The sequence below is a fragment of the Caloenas nicobarica genome, chromosome 25 (assembly GCF_036013445.1).
Source record: "Caloenas nicobarica isolate bCalNic1 chromosome 25, bCalNic1.hap1, whole genome shotgun sequence".
NCBI lineage: Eukaryota > Metazoa > Chordata > Aves > Columbiformes > Columbidae > Caloenas > Caloenas nicobarica.
In genome coordinates, this window is record NC_088269.1 from 1,048,419 (window position 1) to 1,069,019 (window position 20,601).

Sequence of the window (20,601 nt, forward strand, 5' to 3'; positions counted from 1 at the left end):
GAGCCTGCCGGCACTTCAGGGAGGCACCAGCTGTGCTGGTTTCCCGGGAGGAGTGTGAGAGCCTCCTGTCTCATGCTGCCTGTGTGCAGGAGTGCGGCCGGCCATGTTCGTGCTGTGGGGAATGCGTGGACTTTGTTCCCTCCCGCCCTGACAAGCACTTCTGGGATCACACACGGGGTGTGTATAATCCCTTTAGACGGATCCGTTCCCAGTCACAGACCAGTCAGTCCATCTGAGAAGAGCCCCAGAGGTCTTTATTTTCTATTTAGAGGTGGATCTTGGCAGCTCAGAAGCCTCCCAGCCCCTTTGCTAACAGCCACTGCTACAGCTGCTGCTCCCGGCACGTTCCCCTCTGCTGCGGTACCAGCATCTGGTGCTAGGGAGGAAGAAAGAGAAGTGTATGATCGTACGGGCAGAGAGAAGGCAGAGAAATCCTGCAGGCTCAGCTCAGGCCTCCTGTGAAGGGATCTGCTTGCAACAAAGCCTCAAGAGGCCCGTGAAGTGGGAAAAGCCCCCTGTGCCCAAGCCCATAAGAAGGTCCCAGGTGCAGCTGATGAGCCTGGGGCTGAGTCAAGTGGAGCTGAGACTTTGGGTGTCCCGTATGGGTGTCTCCCCCTCAGGGCAAGGAGTCTTGGGGCAGGACTATGCAAGGGAAGGATGTACTGTCTCGTTTGGAAAGGGGAGAGCCAGCCATCAGAGGGATCCCTCTGTCTTCAGCCAGGACTTTTCCCCTCTACTCTGCCCTGGTGAGACCTCATCTGGAATATTGTGTCCAGTTCTGGGCCCCTCAGTTCAAGAAGGACAGGGAACTGCTGGAGAGAGTCCAGCGCAGGGCCACAAAGATGATTAAGGGAGTGGAGCATCTCCCTTATGAGGAAAGGCTGAGGGAGCTGGGTCTCTTTAGCTTGGAGAAGAGGAGACTGAGGGGTGACCTCATTAATGTTTATAAATATATAAAGGGTGGGTGTCACGAGGATGGAGCTAGGCTCTTCTCGGTGACAACCAACAGTAAGACAAGGGGTAATGGGTCCAAGCTGGAACACAAGAGGTTCCACTTAAATGTGAGAAGAAACTTCTTCTCAGTGAGGGTGACAGAACACTGGAACAGGCTGCCCAGGGGGGTTGTGGATTCTCCTTCTCTGGAGACATTCAAAACCCGCCTGGACGCCTTCCTGTGTAACCTCACCTAAGTTTTCCTGCTCTGGCAGGGGGATTGGACTAGATGATCTTTTGAGGTCCCTTCCAATCCCTAACATTCTGTGATTCTGTGATTCTGTGACTTTTATGTCCCACATGGAAAGCCGATTCTGGGTGCCTGGGCAGTCCCCCTTGGGTGTCAGGGAGCTCCAGACCAAAACCAGCCTCCAGTATCTGCTTCTGCCTCCCGAGGGGTGTTAGAGAAAGCCCCTCTTTCCCCCAGGACTGCCCTCAGTGGAGGGATGGGCCTTGCAGCCGGGGAAAGCACCAGCCCTTTTTGGAGATAGATACCAGGGGAGCTGCCTTTGCTGCTCTTGATGCCGTCTGTTGATCTCAGCGACGTGCTTGAATATGAACGTCCGTGCTTGATGCGGCTCCAGGCTTTTGAGGACCTGGACCGCTCGTGGGGAAGGGTGGCTGCAACAACAGGGAAAGGTCATCCCTCAGCCTCTGACAGAGACCCCCTCTGCCTCTCCCCTCGTCCAGCCCCCGCACCCACCCTTTCACCCTGTGGTGGGTTTTGGGCCTCAGCTGTGGGGACAACCCATGTCATGCCCATATTAGGAGACACAGAGGGTGTCCTGTGCAACCCCAGGACACAGGGATGGGGGTTCTGGACATCTCTGCGAGGTCACAGCTGCTCTAATGCCCCAGGCTGTGTCCAGAGCGGGGGCACACTTACTCAGGCTGGAGTCTCTCCAGCTGGGCTGCTGCTGCCACATCCTCTGCTGGCAGAGGGTTTTCAGCCTTTCTCCACCTCTTGCTGACCTCCTTTCTCCTGGGCTGGGCTGGAGGGTGGGGAGTCCAAGTGCCTCCAGTGCTGAGTGCCTGCCAAGGAGGAGACGCTCTCAGCAAACCAGATGGCAAACAGGTGCCATTTCCCAGAGGACCTCTTGAAAGGAGCCAGCAGCAGGACCTGGGAGCTGGCAGGCTCAGCACTGCGTGCTCTCCGTCACAGCTGACGGTTGCTTTTTCCCCTCCGATGCCTCTGCCAGGCTCTCCTTCACAGGACGAGCAGGCAAACCCCTGGCCTGCAGCTGGGTGTCAGTGCTGCGCACACCCCCGGAGACCTGCCGCCCTGGGTGCCCTGACAGAGAGGGTCGCTGCTGCTCTCTGCGGTGTCAATCATTGACCGTACCTGGGGCAGCTGTCGGTCCTCCCCGGCAGACCAGGCTTCCCACGCTGCCCATTCCGCCTTCGCTTGCTGCTGCTGCTCTTGCCAGCGCGTCTTCACTTGCTCCCACTCTGCAGACAGCTGCCGGACCTCCTGGAGGGGACGGAAACGCAGCAGCAGGAAGGATCAGTCTCGGCTCCTGGAGGGGCTTCCTTCGGGTCTGCCCTGCGTTGCTGCCCCGTGCCTCAGCCGGTCAGTCAGCAGCGCTTTGCCCCTAACAGATCAGGGGCCGTGGAGTCATGCCAGGCTCCTCAGCTCGTGACAGGCACAGCTGAGTGACCAAAGACTTGCATTGCCAAAGACCTAGAAGGGACTTGCCCATCTGCCATAGCCCCTGGCCAGAATGAAGAGTTTCATGAGAACCCAGGGGGTAATAACAGGCAAGCAGGCTGTGCTGCACCTTCCTTTTTGTCAAGAAGATCTGAAGGAGGTGGCAGACAGATTACAACGAACGCATGCCAAGGGATCCTTTCAGGATATCTGTCTGCGCAAAGAAGCTTTTGCTGAGTCTCAAACAGCACGGTAGTTGCAGCGAGGCAGAGCACGTACCCGCAGCGCTCTCTTGCAGGCTTCAGAGGATGGGAGTGCAGTGGCAGGCCTGGCTGGAGGAGATGGCTCCTGCCTGCCTGCCTCCTTCGTCCTGCTGGAACTGCCTGGACATGGGGGGAGCACACTGCAAAGAGACACCGGAAGGCATCAGCATGAGCACGGGGCAGTTTGGTCTCCCATTTTCACCCAATATCACAGCTCCCCAGGCTGGTAGAAGAAGTGGGAGAGGTGGGGCTGATTCCCATGGCAAGGGGGAGCCTTTCCTGAGCCCCATCAGATGGATGGGAAGGGACCGCACCTCAGGTCTGTTGTAAAGGCAAGGCAAGTGATGTAGGATGCACCAGCATCCACTGCCTTCCCCGCAAAGGGGCTTGCGGTGGGGCAAACAAGCTCATAAAATCTGTGGGGCATGTGTCAGGGACCTTCCTGAAACCCTGCAGCTGGAGAGTCCAAAGGGGATGTCTCTCCTACATGGGTGCAAGGTTCCCTTTCATCCCTCCCCACCAGGGTCTCACCTGGCAGAAGGCTTCTTCCCTGTGTCTTGCTGCCCAGTTCCTGGCCCCTGGTTTGGCAGCACAGGCAGGGAACGCTTTACCCGGCTCTGCAGCAGCTTGCCGGGACGCCCCTCTGCATCTGGGAAAGGAGGAAGCTCTTCAGAGCAGCCCCGTGCGGAGCGCGTTTTCACCGGGCTGTGGTCACGCAGCGTGGGGCAGGGCCCCTCCTGGACAGCAGGGATGCGCTCCCCTACCTCCTCTGATCGCGTGCTTTTCTGCAGCCTTGCTGTGCCAGGTGGAGAAAGCCCTGGCCACTGCTCTTCTGCTGGTCACAATGAACTGAAACCTGGAAAGCAAATGGTGACACAGGCTTGAAGAAGGGTGACCCCTCCCCTCTGCAGCTTCCCAACACTACTCCTCCGCACCCGTCCTGGGAGCCACAGCATGCATCCCTTTCCCTTTGTGGCCATGCACAGGTTTTATCGGCAGTCTGCCCCCGACACAAGAAAACGTAGCCTTAAGTCCGTTTGCCCTTGGTTCTCTTTGATGGGAATGATAGCAGGCTGGGTGTGAAAAACACACAATCACCGTGCCCAGTCACTCAAGAATACACGTGTAGCCCCAGCTCAGCATTAGTTAACCACAGACCAGTCATTTCAGGGTTGATCCCTGACTTGATGCTGAGTGTCGGGCCCCAACAACGCCCACTCCTGAGCAGGAGCTGGGAAGCCGCCCGCTCGTTCTGCTGAGGGCTGCAGAGGAAACGCACTCACCTCGGAAACGCGTGGGCAGGAGCAGCCTGCATCCCCTGGGCAGTGGTCGCTCCAGTGCAAACAGCTGCAGCTGGCATCCAGAGCCTCTGCAAAGTGACACAGAGCTCTTAGAGGGTTTCCAGGACAGTTTTCTCTTGGCTCCCAAAGGAAGCAGACCTGTCTCCTGCTCCAAAAGAAGGCCACTTCCGCAAACCTCTCTCCCAAATCCTCCTCCATGAACATTAGCCCTTGCTCTGCTCTGCAGAAGCTGCACAGCAAACACTGAGATGGCACAATGACACTGACGGGCTTTTTGTAGGGCAAGGACCCAGAAACTGGGAAGAAACTTTCTCTTCTAACGAAGTCAGTGGGGGCAAGCATGGGGAAAGGCGTTTGACTGGCCAACGGCGACTGGGTTGCTCACCCTTCAATAGGCTTCCCACACCAGTGAAGCAGCCCTCAAAACCTTGAGGAACTTACAGTGTGAAGCAGTGCAATGCGGCTGGCCTTGTTCTCCAGCCCTGTGACGCAGTCGTAATAAAAACGCATGCACAGGACATCATCTTTGCAGGACAGAACGCCAATGTCCTTGAAGGAGAAGGCGAGGTGCTGCCTGTTCCTCAGTTGGAAGCTGTACAAGAGTACGGTCTCTTGCACACAGTCCTCCACCACGTGTGGTGGCAAGGAGGTGGCTCGCGATAGCCACTTGTAGTTGAGCGGATTGATCTTGACGTCGCCTGCAAGGAGAAGGAACATCGTCACTGCCACAGCAGGCCCAATTTCTGTCTAAGATTCATAACAAAATGCCAGAGAAAAGGTCACTTATAGAAACAGCTTTTGGGGAGTGGTTTGTCTGGGGGGAGCTCAAGCCATCTCTGGACCTTTCGAGACAACTCTCTACTTCTCCCAGCCCTTTCCAAAGAGCAGAGAGCACACACCCAGCCCCAGACATGAAGGGACAGAGTGGAGGGTGGCCACTGCCTTCTCACCAGGGATAACCACTGTGGGGAACACGAGCTCCTGCAGAAGTGACTTCTCAATCTCCAGACGGAAGATGGGTCTTCGAACCACATACAGCTCTTCTTCGCCATGGAATTGCTCTCGGACCATAGCGAAGGTCCCGAGTCCTGGGACCAGGACACCCTGCCCAGGAAAAAGACAAAAGGGCTGATGACTGAGTACTTCAGAGATGGGAAAAGGCAAAGCTTTGGAAAAGGCTCGTGTTCTCCATTTCTTCTCTTCCCCTCCTCAAAGTTATTTGCTAACATGCTTTGGCTAGAGAAGATCCCAGGCATTTCCAGCACAGGCTGTACCCCTTGGACTGATTCCCAGGGATTAGCCTTGGCATGAAGCCCTAACGTGTGCCAAATGCTTTCTCAGACTAGATCTGGACTTGGTTCCTCTCCTGGTTGACCAAGAAGCGGCTGTGGGCGCACAGGCGCGGCTGTGGGCGCACAGGCTTGTCTCCGTGTGCTGCCATGATGCTCGGGGAGGGATTGCTCCCCAGGGGCCAGGCTCTGCAGGGTAAAGGGGGACCAAGACACCAGCCCACCTTGTCCAGCTTCAGCTGTCCCAGGATGTACGCAGACACAGCATCCCAGATAGCCACAACCTCTGGAAAGCAAGGGAAAGAGGTGTCAGGCTCCAGGCCAGCCAGCTCACAGCCTCTCAGCATGTTCCTCACCCAGGGGGTGACAGAGGCAGGTGTCCACAAACAGCCCAAACAAACACCGCCCTGGCTGCGGAGCTGGAGTGCACCCCAATTTATGACTGCCAGCCTTACTGTGCTGCCGGGCCAGAGCTGGAGCAGATACGGGGATGTGGGAAGGGCCCAGGACCAAGGCTGTGGCCATCTAAGCCCCAGAAAGGGAAGGCACCTCAGAGCCCAGGACATGATCTGCCAGCCTGGCGGCACAAGAGCATCCCATGGGAAGGAACAGAGGCCCTCCTAAAGGTGGCTGGTTCAAGATAAGGGCTGGTTTACAACACAGCCATTTCCAGCTGGCTCGTGAGAGCCCTGTGAGAGCTGTAGGACACCCCAGCCCCCAGGACGCAGGACCCCTTTTCAACCCAGAGCCAGATCCCCAAGAGGTACTGGCTCCCAGGAAGAGCTGGCCCTGCACGGTTGCCCTCATGAGGGGAGCAAGCAATGCCCACAGGAGCCTCAGAGCTCAGGGCAGGCCCAGCGCCACGACCCGGGAGTCCTGGTTGCCACATTATCCCTTGAGCCCGGCGGGAGCCTCAGGCAGGCCCGGCCCTGTTCAGCCACCCCACAGCCCAGCAGCCGCAGCTTTTGACAATGGACAGTCCTGGTGTGTCCCTCTGGGAAGGAGCTCCCAAAACCCTTACCCTCGGGAGAGAGCTGCCGGAGCGTGGGGAACAAGCTGCTCAGCTCCAAGCTGACGGCCACGGTGCAGCAGCCCTCCATCGTGCTTGCCGCTTGCCCTCAGCTCAGAGAAAGGGATGCTCTTTGCCGCTCCTCGCTCAAAACTCCTCTCCAATGTGCCCCTGCTGCTCTGCCTGTCAGCAAGGGTCCTGTCTGTCAGGAAGGGTCCTGCCTGTCAACGAGGGTCCTGCCAGTCAGCAAGAGTCCCGCAGTGCAGCCCCGCTGCCTCCCGATCCCGCTCCTGGCTGTGGAGTAGCTCCGAAGGGCAGCAGTGGGGAGCCCCTGAGCAGTGCCCAGCAGCACCCAGACCTCGCTGCAAAGTGCCGGCACCGCCTCAGCGCTGGAGAGACCTCCCTGTGATGTGGGGGATCCCTTGTGACATCAACCCGCATCATTTGAGGCTGCATTATGACACCAGCAAGGAGACAGCACAACTGGGGAGAGATATTTCCCCTCTTGAGCTGGGAAACAGTCATCCCCTCTCTCACCAGTCCTTTTCCAAAAATCCCGTCTGTCCCCTGCTCCGACATGTCTCTGCTACTTAGAGCTCGTTGGGGCAGGTGGTGTTTGGGGGTTTGCTGTGGTTGGGCAGCTGCAAGACACGGGACTGAAGGTCTGTGAGATGCAAGAGCCCCTCCAGTGTGCCCAAACACTCCTGTCTGCTGGGTGTTACTTCGTGGTGGGATTTGGATGGGCTTTACTGCATTGGCCTTGGCTGGGACCGAGTTCATTTTCTCCACAGCAGCCCATGTGGTGCCGAGTGTGGAATTTGTGACCAAAACAGTCCGAATAACACGCCGATGTTTTAGCTGTCGCTCCACAGTGCTTGCACAGCATCAAGGCCTTCTCTTCCTCTCACACTGACCCACCAGCAACTAGGCTGGGGGTGGGCAAGGAGTTGGCAGGGGACACAGCTGGGACAGCTGACCCCAAGTGACCAAAAGGATGTCTCAGACCATGTGATGTCATGCTCAGCAATAAAAGCCAGGGGAAGAAGGAGCAAGGCGTGTGGGGTGTGTATGTTCAAGGTTATGGTTTTTGTCTTTCCAAGTTACTGTTATGGGTCATGAAGCCTTAAGCATAATCATAGAATTATAGAATCATGGAATCGTTTTGATTGGAAGAGACCCTCAGGACCATCGAGTCCAACGCTAACCTAAATCTAGCACTAAACCATGTCCCTACGGACCTCAGCTAAATGCCTCTTAAACACCTCCAGGGATGGTGACTCCACCGCTTCCCTGGGCAGCCTGTTCCAATGCCCGACAGCCCTTTCCGTGAATAATTTTTTCCTAATATCTAATCTAAACCTAAATGAGTAGCAAGAGGTTCAGTTGCCCTAAATGTTGGCATCTATTGTCATTTCAATTGGAAATGGAAAACTTTGTGGCCAAGTGTACAGGCCTGCTGAGCCCAGCCTTAGGACCAGACCCGTATCACCCAGTCTGCCCAGCAGCTGACTTGAGCACCTGTGCGCTCCCATACGCAGTGCTGCCTCCCAAACTAGGTCCACCCTTCTCTGCTTCTGCTCCCTGGTTGACCAAGAAGCAGCTGTGCATGCACAGGCTTGTCTCCATGTGCTGCCACGATGCTCAGGGAGGGATTGCCCGGCCCTGTTCAGCCACCCCACATCCCAGCAGCTGCAGCTTTTTACAACGGGCACCCCTGGTGTGTTCGTCTGGGAAAGACATCCCTAAGCCCTTACCCTTGGGAGAGAGCCGCAGGAGCGTGGGGAACAAGCTGGGGGAACAGAGTTTCCCTGTTGGGCCTGGCCAACTGGCCAGTTCTGAGCCACAGAGGCAGTGATGGGGCTCATTAATGGGTCCTCAGCCCCACCTCTGCCCCACGCGCCAGCTCTGTCCTGGGGTGCACAGGACAGGGATGCTGTGTAGGGCAACACCAGCCCCAGCCCCTCCGTTGTCTGCACGCCAGAAGGCAGAGTCGTGAAGAAAACAACGAGCATCACAAAGCTGCTATCAAGCCGTAACGGAGACACCGTCTCTTCTGGTTGTGGCCGGGATGGAGCTAATTTTCTTCCTGGCAGCCCATATGGTTTAGCCCCTGCTTTAGCTATGGCTGAAGTCTTCCTGCACGGCACCAAGGCCTGCTCTGTTCACACACTGCCCTGCCAGCCAGGAAGCTGGGGATGCACTGCTGGATGAAAAACTGGAGTCCGTTAATCCCGCATGCCACATTCGCTGTACCTGCTTCCATCGGTTCCTCTCAGTGAATTGTTTCCCAGCCCCTTCCACCTCATCCCAGCTCAGATACCTGCACTCTGGCTCAGGGCTGACTGGGGGCTGGCGACTCTTGGGGCAGTGGCGGGAACCGCGCTGACCCTGGTTGTGGGGCTGTCCCTGGGCTGAGCACTCAGGCCCAGGGCTGGCAAACTGGGCCATGGCGGGGCCTGTGGGTGCTGGGGTGTCCAGGTTCCCCCAGGCCTGTCCGTGCTGGAGGACACCTGCACCAGCAGACCCCCAGCCCCCCTCACCCCAGCTGCCCCCACCCCATCTCCCCCTTGTTTCTCCTCAGGCCCCTGGGCCAGGCTGTGACTGACAGGCCACCTCTGGCTCCGCTGATTGGCTCAGCCGTGGCCAATGGCAGCGCTGTTGCCGGGCTGGCGGGAGCAGGCGAGCTCTGGCTGGGCGGGCAGGGGCAGCCCCCGGCTCTCCTCACAGAGCCGCCCTGCGCCCGCTGCCCCCTGTGCTGCCACAGACCCCTGGAGCTGCCTGTTACTGTGCTGTAGCTTTTGGGTGTTAGTTCAGGCATCTGCAGAGGAATGAAGTCAAATGCCAGAAGCCTGTGTCCAGGCCTTCTCCTGGAACAGACAGGCCGTCCAGGACAGGGCCCTGTGGTGGCACAGGCCTCGTCCTGCTGCGCTCACCCAACCCCACAATGCAGACCTGTCTCTGCTGCCAGCTGCAGTCCTGGGCAGGAGGAGCTGCGGGATGAAAGGCGCTGGTGTGGGCAGGCCGGCACCTGCGGGAGGCAGGACTCTGCACCCAGCCACACTGCCTGTGCCGAGCCCAGCAGCCGGGGCCCTCGTCCAGCTTTGCCATCTGCTGGGGCTGAAGAGGAGAGACGCCCTGTCCTGGCGTGGGCCAGGGCATCGTCCTGTGGCCAAAAGGAAGGACAGAGCCTCGTCATGCTCCCCATGGGGGCTGGCCACTCTCCTTCCCTTCTACCCCCAGTGCTGGGGGTGCACTGGTGGGTGAAAAACTGGACATGAGTTGGCCCTGTGGACTGCTAAGGTATTATCCCTCTTGCAGCAAACACAAGGCAGTAGTTTTATGTTTGCCGTGCTCCTCTGTGGATGTGGACTGTTGTCAGGACACGTTGTGCTGGACAGGCGACAGCTCTGGGCTCACAACAGCATCTAACGATATTGCTCTGGTTGACGGCACCAGAACCTGTGTTTCTGATGGTGCCAGCATCTGTGTCTCTAGTGTTAGCTGTAACTGTACCTGGAACTATCTGCGTTGCTAATGTATCTGCAAAGGTGGCTGCCATGCTTACTCATTCTGTGCGGCCATCAGGAGTAGTATTTGCATCTGCAATGGCATCTGCATCTGCAAGGGCATTTGTAATGCTAAGAGTGTCTGCAGTGGCCTCTGCATCTTCAGTGGTACCTGCATCTGGAGTGGCATCTGCTCTTCTGTTGTATCTGCACCTGACTTTGCATCAGCAAAGTGAAGTGGCATCTGCAAAGGCATCTGCATCTGCAGCAGTATTTGCTTCTGCAATGGCATCTGCAAAGGTGTCTGAGGTGCTGTCTTTTATCTGCAATAGTATTGGCTTCTTCAAAGCTATTTACGCCTTCAAGGATATCTGTGTCTGCAAATCTCCAGTGGCATCTGCATCTGCAATGCTGTTTGCATTGGAACCTGCATGAGCAATGTTATGGCCAATGGATTGTGCAACTGCAAAGTATCTGCAGCAGCGTCTACAATGCTCATTCATTCTGCAGTGCCACCTGCAATGGTATTTGTATCTGCAATGGAAGCTGCAACGATATCTTCATCTGTACACGGATTCTGCATCTGCAATGACATCTGCATCTGTAATGGCATCTGTAAAGGTATCTGCAATGGTATCTGTCTGCAATTGAATATTCTGCTGCTGTATCTGTATCTCCAATGGCATCTACAACTGCGCCTGCATCTGCAATGTTATTGGGAATGGATCATCCATCTGGAAAGGTATCTGCAGTGGCATCCGCATCTCCAGTGGTATCTCCACCTCCAGTAGTATGTCCTCCTGCAATGCTGTCCCTGTTGGTATCTGCGGCTGAGAGAAGGCGTGGGATTTTCCCTCAGATGGCCAAAACCAAATGATCAGGAAACAGAGTCTAGGTTGCAATGCCCATCATGAAATTATAATAAAGGAATTTAAGTTCTGGGGAGCGGGAAGACTCCAGCAGGCAACATCTCGAAGGGGCAGAGCTCTGCTTGCCAGCCAGTTTTCCTGGCTCTTGTGACAGTGGGAGCAACAAGAGCACCTGAAGACAGGCTATTTCCAGAGCGTAGTCTTCTCTGAATAGAGAGAAGCATAACCCTGACACCTCGCCTCCCCCAAGCAGCCCCCTCCTGGCCCGCTCCTGGGAGAGGAGCAAGTTCTGGGCTGGGCCGGGTGGGAAGCTGGAGGGAAATGTGTGACGCTGGCCACGAGGTGAGGACCAGCTCCCACAGGGGCACAATGCCCCAGGGGCCATAGGACAGCACAGCCCCAATCCTGCGGCCTTGGTCCCCCAGGGCATGGCCAAGCTGCGCCATCTCCTTTTGCCACCCCACCGTGGTGGGACGTGAGAGGTCCCCACGCACTCCCTGTTCATGGAGGTCTGGGGTGTCCAAGCTCTTGGGGTGCTGGGACCCAGCGATTGGGCTGCGGGACGTTCCCTGCTCTGAGGGCAGAAAAGACACCATGGGTGACTTGCTCACATGTGGCTGTCCCTATTGCTGCTGTCAAAAGCTCAGGCAGGAATCCCAGCAGAGCCAGGACCAACCCCACCTGAATTGCAGTGTCCTGCCCAATTGCTGACAGGTTTCCCTGCCTTCCCACATTCCTCTGCCCCCCCCACCCCAGCCCTGGAGCAGAGATGGGGAAGGGCTTTCCAGCAAGGAAGGAGGAGTGAGAAGAGAAGTTTGCTCATCCAAGGGCTGAAGGCGCTGGGACACTCGGGGCTTCCCCACCTGTTGTACCTCAAGTACAGGGGTGAGGGGCAGAGCACAGCTGGAGCTGTAGGAGCACAGCTGGAGCTGGGGCTGCCTGACTCATCAGGGGATGGTGGGAGGCAGGGATGGAGGGAAGGCTGCAGGAAGGGAGTTCCATGACTCTTTCTGGGAACGCTGTCCCCGACCCCAGCCAGAGGTAGGGCCGTGCCTCTCCGCCCCACTCTTGCCCCGCTTTGTTGCGTTTCCTGGTTGCAACCAGCTGCTTTTCAAGGCCGGGCCTGGCCAGAAGATGGACCAGAACTGGGTTTCCTGGCAGGGCGGAAGTCTGCTCTCCTGGAAGCCTAATCCTTAAGCAGGTCTTCCTTGTTTTCCAGCAGAGCACCTCTCCTTCGTGGTTCCTCCATCATCCATGCCAGGAAACGCCCTCTAGAAATGTCCTAGATTGCTGGAGCCCTGCTGGATTGTTCTTCCAGCAGGTAACAGGGTGGCTCAGGTCCTCCAGGAGAACCGGGGCGTATGAACAAGAGGCTTCTTCCACTTGGTTAAGAAGGCCTCATCTCCATCTTCCTTCTGAAAAGGAGGCCTCTAGCAGATACCTGATAACACAGCACCCACGCTGGTCTCCCAAAAGCTGGCTCCTGTCCCACCCCGGGCAGGAGGCAAGTCCACCTCCTCGCTTTCCCAGACGGTCCTTCCTCAAGAGCCCGTGTCCTCCCACCACAGCCCTCCTGCCGTGCCATCTACCCACCACCCCTCCGTGCTCCCAGTGTGGTCACAGCCCTGTAATCATACACACACTTCTGGCCCTGGCTGGTGGTTCTCTGCGCTGCGTGCATGAGCCTGCCGGCACTTCAGGGAGGCACCAGCTGTGCTGGTTTCCCGGGAGGAGTGTGAGAGCCTCCTGTCTCATGCTGCCTGTGTGCAGGAGTGCGGCCGGCCATGTTCGTGCTGTGGGGAATGCGTGGACTTTGTTCCCTCCCGCCCTGACAAGCACTTCTGGGATCACACACGGGGTGTGTATAATCCCTTTAGACGGATCCGTTCCCAGTCACAGACCAGTCAGTCCATCTGAGAAGAGCCCCAGAGGTCTTTATTTTCTATTTAGAGGTGGATCTTGGCAGCTCAGAAGCCTCCCAGCCCCTTTGCTAACAGCCACTGCTACAGCTGCTGCTCCCGGCACGTTCCCCTCTGCTGCGGTACCAGCATCTGGTGCTAGGGAGGAAGAAAGAGAAGTGTATGATCGTACGGGCAGAGAGAAGGCAGAGAAATCCTGCAGGCTCAGCTCAGGCCTCCTGTGAAGGGATCTGCTTGCAACAAAGCCTCAAGAGGCCCGTGAAGTGGGAAAAGCCCCCTGTGCCCAAGCCCATAAGAAGGTCCCAGGTGCAGCTGATGAGCCTGGGGCTGAGTCAAGTGGAGCTGAGACTTTGGGTGTCCCGTATGGGTGTCTCCCCCTCAGGGCAAGGAGTCTTGGGGCAGGACTATGCAAGGGAAGGATGTACTGTCTCGTTTGGAAAGGGGAGAGCCAGCCATCAGAGGGATCCCTCTGTCTTCAGCCAGGACTTTTATGTCCCACATGGAAAGCCGATTCTGGGTGCCTGGGCAGTCCCCCTTGGGTGTCAGGGAGCTCCAGACCAAAACCAGCCTCCAGTATCTGCTTCTGCCTCCCGAGGGGTGTTAGAGAAAGCCCCTCTTTCCCCCAGGACTGCCCTCAGTGGAGGGATGGGCCTTGCAGCCGGGGAAAGCACCAGCCCTTTTTGGAGATAGATACCAGGGGAGCTGCCTTTGCTGCTCTTGATGCCGTCTGTTGATCTCAGCGACGTGCTTGAATATGAACGTCCGTGCTTGATGCGGCTCCAGGCTTTTGAGGACCTGGACCGCTCGTGGGGAAGGGTGGCTGCAACAACAGGGAAAGGTCATCCCTCAGCCTCTGACAGAGACCCCCTCTGCCTCTCCCCTCGTCCAGCCCCCGCACCCACCCTTTCACCCTGTGGTGGGTTTTGGGCCTCAGCTGTGGGGACAACCCATGTCATGCCCATATTAGGAGACACAGAGGGTGTCCTGTGCAACCCCAGGACACAGGGATGGGGGTTCTGGACATCTCTGCGAGGTCACAGCTGCTCTAATGCCCCAGGCTGTGTCCAGAGCGGGGGCACACTTACTCAGGCTGGAGTCTCTCCAGCTGGGCTGCTGCTGCCACATCCTCTGCTGGCAGAGGGTTTTCAGCCTTTCTCCACCTCTTGCTGACCTCCTTTCTCCTGGGCTGGGCTGGAGGGTGGGGAGTCCAAGTGCCTCCAGTGCTGAGTGCCTGCCAAGGAGGAGACGCTCTCAGCAAACCAGATGGCAAACAGGTGCCATTTCCCAGAGGACCTCTTGAAAGGAGCCAGCAGCAGGACCTGGGAGCTGGCAGGCTCAGCACTGCGTGCTCTCCGTCACAGCTGACGGTTGCTTTTTCCCCTCCGATGCCTCTGCCAGGCTCTCCTTCACAGGACGAGCAGGCAAACCCCTGGCCTGCAGCTGGGTGTCAGTGCTGCGCACACCCCCGGAGACCTGCCGCCCTGGGTGCCCTGACAGAGAGGGTCGCTGCTGCTCTCTGCGGTGTCAATCATTGACCGTACCTGGGGCAGCTGTCGGTCCTCCCCGGCAGACCAGGCTTCCCACGCTGCCCATTCCGCCTTCGCTTGCTGCTGCTGCTCTTGCCAGCGCGTCTTCACTTGCTCCCACTCTGCAGACAGCTGCCGGACCTCCTGGAGGGGACGGAAACGCAGCAGCAGGAAGGATCAGTCTCGGCTCCTGGAGGGGCTTCCTTCGGGTCTGCCCTGCGTTGCTGCCCCGTGCCTCAGCCGGTCAGTCAGCAGCGCTTTGCCCCTAACAGATCAGGGGCCGTGGAGTCATGCCAGGCTCCTCAGCTCGTGACAGGCACAGCTGAGTGACCAAAGACTTGCATTGCCAAAGACCTAGAAGGGACTTGCCCATCTGCCATAGCCCCTGGCCAGAATGAAGAGTTTCATGAGAACCCAGGGGGTAATAACAGGCAAGCAGGCTGTGCTGCACCTTCCTTTTTGTCAAGAAGATCTGAAGGAGGTGGCAGACAGATTACAACGAACGCATGCCAAGGGATCCTTTCAGGATATCTGTCTGCGCAAAGAAGCTTTTGCTGAGTCTCAAACAGCACGGTAGTTGCAGCGAGGCAGAGCACGTACCCGCAGCGCTCTCTTGCAGGCTTCAGAGGATGGGAGTGCAGTGGCAGGCCTGGCTGGAGGAGATGGCTCCTGCCTGCCTGCCTCCTTCGTCCTGCTGGAACTGCCTGGACATGGGGGGAGCACACTGCAAAGAGACACCGGAAGGCATCAGCATGAGCACGGGGCAGTTTGGTCTCCCATTTTCACCCAATATCACAGCTCCCCAGGCTGGTAGAAGAAGTGGGAGAGGTGGGGCTGATTCCCATGGCAAGGGGGAGCCTTTCCTGAGCCCCATCAGATGGATGGGAAGGGACCGCACCTCAGGTCTGTTGTAAAGGCAAGGCAAGTGATGTAGGATGCACCAGCATCCACTGCCTTCCCCGCAAAGGGGCTTGCGGTGGGGCAAACAAGCTCATAAAATCTGTGGGGCATGTGTCAGGGACCTTCCTGAAACCCTGCAGCTGGAGAGTCCAAAGGGGATGTCTCTCCTACATGGGTGCAAGGTTCCCTTTCATCCCTCCCCACCAGGGTCTCACCTGGCAGAAGGCTTCTTCCCTGTGTCTTGCTGCCCAGTTCCTGGCCCCTGGTTTGGCAGCACAGGCAGGGAACGCTTTACCCGGCTCTGCAGCAGCTTGCCGGGACGCCCCTCTGCATCTGGGAAAGGAGGAAGCTCTTCAGAGCAGCCCCGTGCGGAGCGCGTTTTCACCGGGCTGTGGTCACGCAGCGTGGGGCAGGGCCCCTCCTGGACAGCAGGGATGCGCTCCCCTACCTCCTCTGATCGCGTGCTTTTCTGCAGCCTTGCTGTGCCAGGTGGAGAAAGCCCTGGCCACTGCTCTTCTGCTGGTCACAATGAACTGAAACCTGGAAAGCAAATGGTGACACAGGCTTGAAGAAGGGTGACCCCTCCCCTCTGCAGCTTCCCAACACTACTCCTCCGCACCCGTCCTGGGAGCCACAGCATGCATCCCTTTCCCTTTGTGGCCATGCACAGGTTTTATCGGCAGTCTGCCCCCGACACAAGAAAACGTAGCCTTAAGTCCGTTTGCCCTTGGTTCTCTTTGATGGGAATGATAGCAGGCTGGGTGTGAAAAACACACAATCACCGTGCCCAGTCACTCAAGAATACACGTGTAGCCCCAGCTCAGCATTAGTTAACCACAGACCAGTCATTTCAGGGTTGATCCCTGACTTGATGCTGAGTGTCGGGCCCCAACAACGCCCACTCCTGAGCAGGAGCTGGGAAGCCGCCCGCTCGTTCTGCTGAGGGCTGCAGAGGAAACGCACTCACCTCGGAAACGCGTGGGCAGGAGCAGCCTGCATCCCCTGGGCAGTGGTCGCTCCAGTGCAAACAGCTGCAGCTGGCATCCAGAGCCTCTGCAAAGTGACACAGAGCTCTTAGAGGGTTTCCAGGACAGTTTTCTCTTGGCTCCCAAAGGAAGCAGACCTGTCTCCTGCTCCAAAAGAAGGCCACTTCCGCAAACCTCTCTCCCAAATCCTCCTCCATGAACATTAGCCCTTGCTCTGCTCTGCAGAAGCTGCACAGCAAACACTGAGATGGCACAATGACACTGACGGGCTTTTTGTAGGGCAAGGACCCAGAAACTGGGAAGAAACTTTCTCTTCTAACGAAGTCAGTGGGGGCAAGCATGGGGAAAGGCGTTTGACTGGCCAACGGCGACTGGGTTGCTCACCCTTCAATAGGCTTCCCACACCAGTGAAGCAGCCCTCAAAACCTTGAGGAACTTACAGTGTGAAGCAGTGCAATGCGGCTGGCCTTGTTCTCCAGCCCTGTGACGCAGTCGTAATAAAAACGCATGCACAGGACATCATCTTTGCAGGACAGAACGCCAATGTCCTTGAAGGAGAAGGCGAGGTGCTGCCTGTTCCTCAGTTGGAAGCTGTACAAGAGTACGGTCTCTTGCACACAGTCCTCCACCACGTGTGGTGGCAAGGAGGTGGCTCGCGATAGCCACTTGTAGTTGAGCGGATTGATCTTGACGTCGCCTGCAAGGAGAAGGAACATCGTCACTGCCACAGCAGGCCCAATTTCTGTCTAAGATTCATAACAAAATGCCAGAGAAAAGGTCACTTATAGAAACAGCTTTTGGGGAGTGGTTTGTCTGGGGGGAGCTCAAGCCATCTCTGGACCTTTCGAGACAACTCTCTACTTCTCCCAGCCCTTTCCAAAGAGCAGAGAGCACACACCCAGCCCCAGACATGAAGGGACAGAGTGGAGGGTGGCCACTGCCTTCTCACCAGGGATAACCACTGTGGGGAACACGAGCTCCTGCAGAAGTGACTTCTCAATCTCCAGACGGAAGATGGGTCTTCGAACCACATACAGCTCTTCTTCGCCATGGAATTGCTCTCGGACCATAGCGAAGGTCCCGAGTCCTGGGACCAGGACACCCTGCCCAGGAAAAAGACAAAAGGGCTGATGACTGAGTACTTCAGAGATGGGAAAAGGCAAAGCTTTGGAAAAGGCTCGTGTTCTCCATTTCTTCTCTTCCCCTCCTCAAAGTTATTTGCTAACATGCTTTGGCTAGAGAAGATCCCAGGCATTTCCAGCACAGGCTGTACCCCTTGGACTGATTCCCAGGGATTAGCCTTGGCATGAAGCCCTAACGTGTGCCAAATGCTTTCTCAGACTAGATCTGGACTTGGTTCCTCTCCTGGTTGACCAAGAAGCGGCTGTGGGCGCACAGGCGCGGCTGTGGGCGCACAGGCTTGTCTCCGTGTGCTGCCATGATGCTCGGGGAGGGATTGCTCCCCAGGGGCCAGGCTCTGCAGGGTAAAGGGGGACCAAGACACCAGCCCACCTTGTCCAGCTTCAGCTGTCCCAGGATGTACGCAGACACAGCATCCCAGATAGCCACAACCTCTGGAAAGCAAGGGAAAGAGGTGTCAGGCTCCAGGCCAGCCAGCTCACAGCCTCTCAGCATGTTCCTCACCCAGGGGGTGACAGAGGCAGGTGTCCACAAACAGCCCAAACAAACACCGCCCTGGCTGCGGAGCTGGAGTGCACCCCAATTTATGACTGCCAGCCTTACTGTGCTGCCGGGCCAGAGCTGGAGCAGATACGGGGATGTGGGAAGGGCCCAGGACCAAGGCTGTGGCCATCTAAGCCCCAGAAAGGGAAGGCACCTCAGAGCCCAGGACATGATCTGCCAGCCTGGCGGCACAAGAGCATCCCATGGGAAGGAACAGAGGCCCTCCTAAAGGTGGCTGGTTCAAGATAAGGGCTGGTTTACAACACAGCCATTTCCAGCTGGCTCGTGAGAGCCCTGTGAGAGCTGTAGGACACCCCAGCCCCCAGGACGCAGGACCCCTTTTCAACCCAGAGCCAGATCCCCAAGAGGTACTGGCTCCCAGGAAGAGCTGGCCCTGCACGGTTGCCCTCATGAGGGGAGCAAGCAATGCCCACAGGAGCCTCAGAGCTCAGGGCAGGCCCAGCGCCACGACCCGGGAGTCCTGGTTGCCACATTATCCCTTGAGCCCGGCGGGAGCCTCAGGCAGGCCCGGCCCTGTTCAGCCACCCCACAGCCCAGCAGCCGCAGCTTTTGACAATGGACAGTCCTGGTGTGTCCCTCTGGGAAGGAGCTCCCAAAACCCTTACCCTCGGGAGAGAGCTGCCGGAGCGTGGGGAACAAGCTGCTCAGCTCCAAGCTGACGGCCACGGTGCAGCAGCCCTCCATCGTGCTTGCCGCTTGCCCTCAGCTCAGAGAAAGGGATGCTCTTTGCCGCTCCTCGCTCAAAACTCCTCTCCAATGTGCCCCTGCTGCTCTGCCTGTCAGCAAGGGTCCTGTCTGTCAGGAAGGGTCCTGCCTGTCAACGAGGGTCCTGCCAGTCAGCAAGAGTCCCGCAGTGCAGCCCCGCTGCCTCCCGATCCCGCTCCTGGCTGTGGAGTAGCTCCGAAGGGCAGCAGTGGGGAGCCCCTGAGCAGTGCCCAGCAGCACCCAGACCTCGCTGCAAAGTGCCGGCACCGCCTCAGCGCTGGAGAGACCTCCCTGTGATGTGGGGGATCCCTTGTGACATCAACCCGCATCATTTGAGGCTGCATTATGACACCAGCAAGGAGACAGCACAACTGGGGAGAGATATTTCCCCTCTTGAGCTGGGAAACAGTCATCCCCTCTCTCACCAGTCCTTTTCCAAAAATCCCGTCTGTCCCCTGCTCCGACATGTCTCTGCTACTTAGAGCTCGTTGGGGCAGGTGGTGTTTGGGGGTTTGCTGTGGTTGGGCAGCTGCAAGACACGGGACTGAAGGTCTGTGAGATGCAAGAGCCCCTCCAGTGTGCCCAAACACTCCTGTCTGCTGGGTGTTACTTCGTGGTGGGATTTGGATGGGCTTTACTGCATTGGCCTTGGCTGGGACCGAGTTCATTTTCTCCACAGCAGCCCATGTGGTGCCGAGTGTGGAATTTGTGACCAAAACAGTCCGAATAACACGCCGATGTTTTAGCTGTCGCTCCACAGTGCTTGCACAGCATCAAGGCCTTCTCTTCCTCTCACACTGACCCACCAGCAACTAGGCTGGGGGTGGGCAAGGAGTTGGCAGGGGACACAGCTGGGACAGCTGACCCCAAGTGACCAAAAGGATGTCTCAGACCATGTGATGTCATGCTCAGCAATAAAAGCCAGGGGAAGAAGGAGCAAGGCGTGTGGGGTGTGTATGTTCAAGGTTATGGTTTTTGTCTTTCCAAGTTACTGTTATGGGTCATGAAGCCTTAAGCATAATCATAGAATTATAGAATCATGGAATCGTTTTGATTGGAAGAGACCCTCAGGACCATCGAGTCCAACGCTAACCTAAATCTAGCACTAAACCATGTCCCTACGGACCTCAGCTAAATGCCTCTTAAACACCTCCAGGGATGGTGACTCCACCGCTTCCCTGGGCAGCCTGTTCCAATGCCCGACAGCCCTTTCCGTGAATAATTTTTTCCTAATATCTAATCTAAACCTAAATGAGTAGCAAGAGGTTCAGTTGCCCTAAATGTTGGCATCTATTGTCATTTCAATTGGAAATGGAAAACTTTGTGGCCAAGTGTACAGGCCTGCTGAGCCCAGCCTTAGGACCAGACCCGTATCACCCAGTCTGCCCAGCAGCTGACTTGAGCACCTGTGCGCTCCCATACGCAGTGCTGCCTCCCAAACTAGGTCCACCCTTCTCTGCTTCTGCTCCCTGGTTGACCAAGAAGCAGCTGTGCATGCACAGGCTTGTCTCCATGTGCTGCCACGATGCTCAGGGAGGGATTGCCCGGCCCTGTTCAGCCACCCCACATCCCAGCAGCTGCAGCTTTTTACAACGGGCACCCCTGGTGTGTTCGTCTGGGAAAGACATCCCTAAGCCCTTACCCTTGGGAGAGAGCCGCAGGAGCGTGGGGAACAAGCTGGGGGAACAGAGTTTCCCTGTTGGGCCTGGCCAACTGGCCAGTTCTGAGCCACAGAGGCAGTGATGGGGCTCATTAATGGGTCCTCAGCCCCACCTCTGCCCCACGCGCCAGCTCTGTCCTGGGGTGCACAGGACAGGGATGCTGTGTAGGGCAACACCAGCCCCAGCCCCTCCGTTGTCTGCACGCCAGAAGGCAGAGTCGTGAAGAAAACAACGAGCATCACAAAGCTGCTATCAAGCCGTAACGGAGACACCGTCTCTTCTGGTTGTGGCCGGGATGGAGCTAATTTTCTTCCTGGCAGCC

General features: G+C 57.3%; 2 protein-coding genes across 2 annotated transcripts; both read right to left on the bottom strand.

The window, feature by feature from the left end:
- Positions 1–322: 322 nt before the first annotated feature.
- LOC135998435 (coiled-coil domain-containing protein 81-like) lies at positions 323–6,594 on the bottom strand. The gene is made up of 10 exons (XM_065651626.1): positions 6,516–6,594; positions 5,719–5,780; positions 5,156–5,309; positions 4,647–4,903; positions 4,188–4,273; positions 3,669–3,760; positions 3,436–3,553; positions 2,921–3,044; positions 2,336–2,464; positions 323–376 (listed from the first exon to the last, which is right to left on the bottom strand). The coding sequence occupies exons 1-10, from the start codon at positions 6,592–6,594 to the stop codon at positions 323–325; spliced, it is 1,155 nt and encodes a 384-aa protein (XP_065507698.1).
- Positions 6,595–12,881: 6,287 nt separating this feature from the next.
- LOC135998436 (coiled-coil domain-containing protein 81-like) lies at positions 12,882–18,597 on the bottom strand. The gene is made up of 10 exons (XM_065651627.1): positions 18,519–18,597; positions 17,722–17,783; positions 17,159–17,312; positions 16,650–16,906; positions 16,191–16,276; positions 15,672–15,763; positions 15,439–15,556; positions 14,924–15,047; positions 14,339–14,467; positions 12,882–12,935 (listed from the first exon to the last, which is right to left on the bottom strand). The coding sequence occupies exons 1-10, from the start codon at positions 18,595–18,597 to the stop codon at positions 12,882–12,884; spliced, it is 1,155 nt and encodes a 384-aa protein (XP_065507699.1).
- Positions 18,598–20,601: the final 2,004 nt, after the last annotated feature.

Coding starts and splice junctions, on each gene's coding strand:
- LOC135998435 (XM_065651626.1), bottom strand. CDS start 6,594: ATGGAGGGCTGCTGCACCGTGGCCGTCAGCTTGGAGCTGAGCAGCTTG. Junction 4,274..4,646: donor GCATTGCACTGCTTCACACT/GTAAGTTCCTCA, acceptor GTCACTTTGCAG/AGGCTCTGGATGCCAGCTGC. Junction 377..2,335: donor AGGACCGACAGCTGCCCCAG/GTACGGTCAATG, acceptor CTTCCTCCCTAG/CACCAGATGCTGGTACCGCA.
- LOC135998436 (XM_065651627.1), bottom strand. CDS start 18,597: ATGGAGGGCTGCTGCACCGTGGCCGTCAGCTTGGAGCTGAGCAGCTTG. Junction 17,313..17,721: donor GACAGCTGAAGCTGGACAAG/GTGGGCTGGTGT, acceptor TTTCCTGGGCAG/GGTGTCCTGGTCCCAGGACT. Junction 15,048..15,438: donor GGGAAGAAGCCTTCTGCCAG/GTGAGACCCTGG, acceptor GTCTCTTTGCAG/TGTGCTCCCCCCATGTCCAG.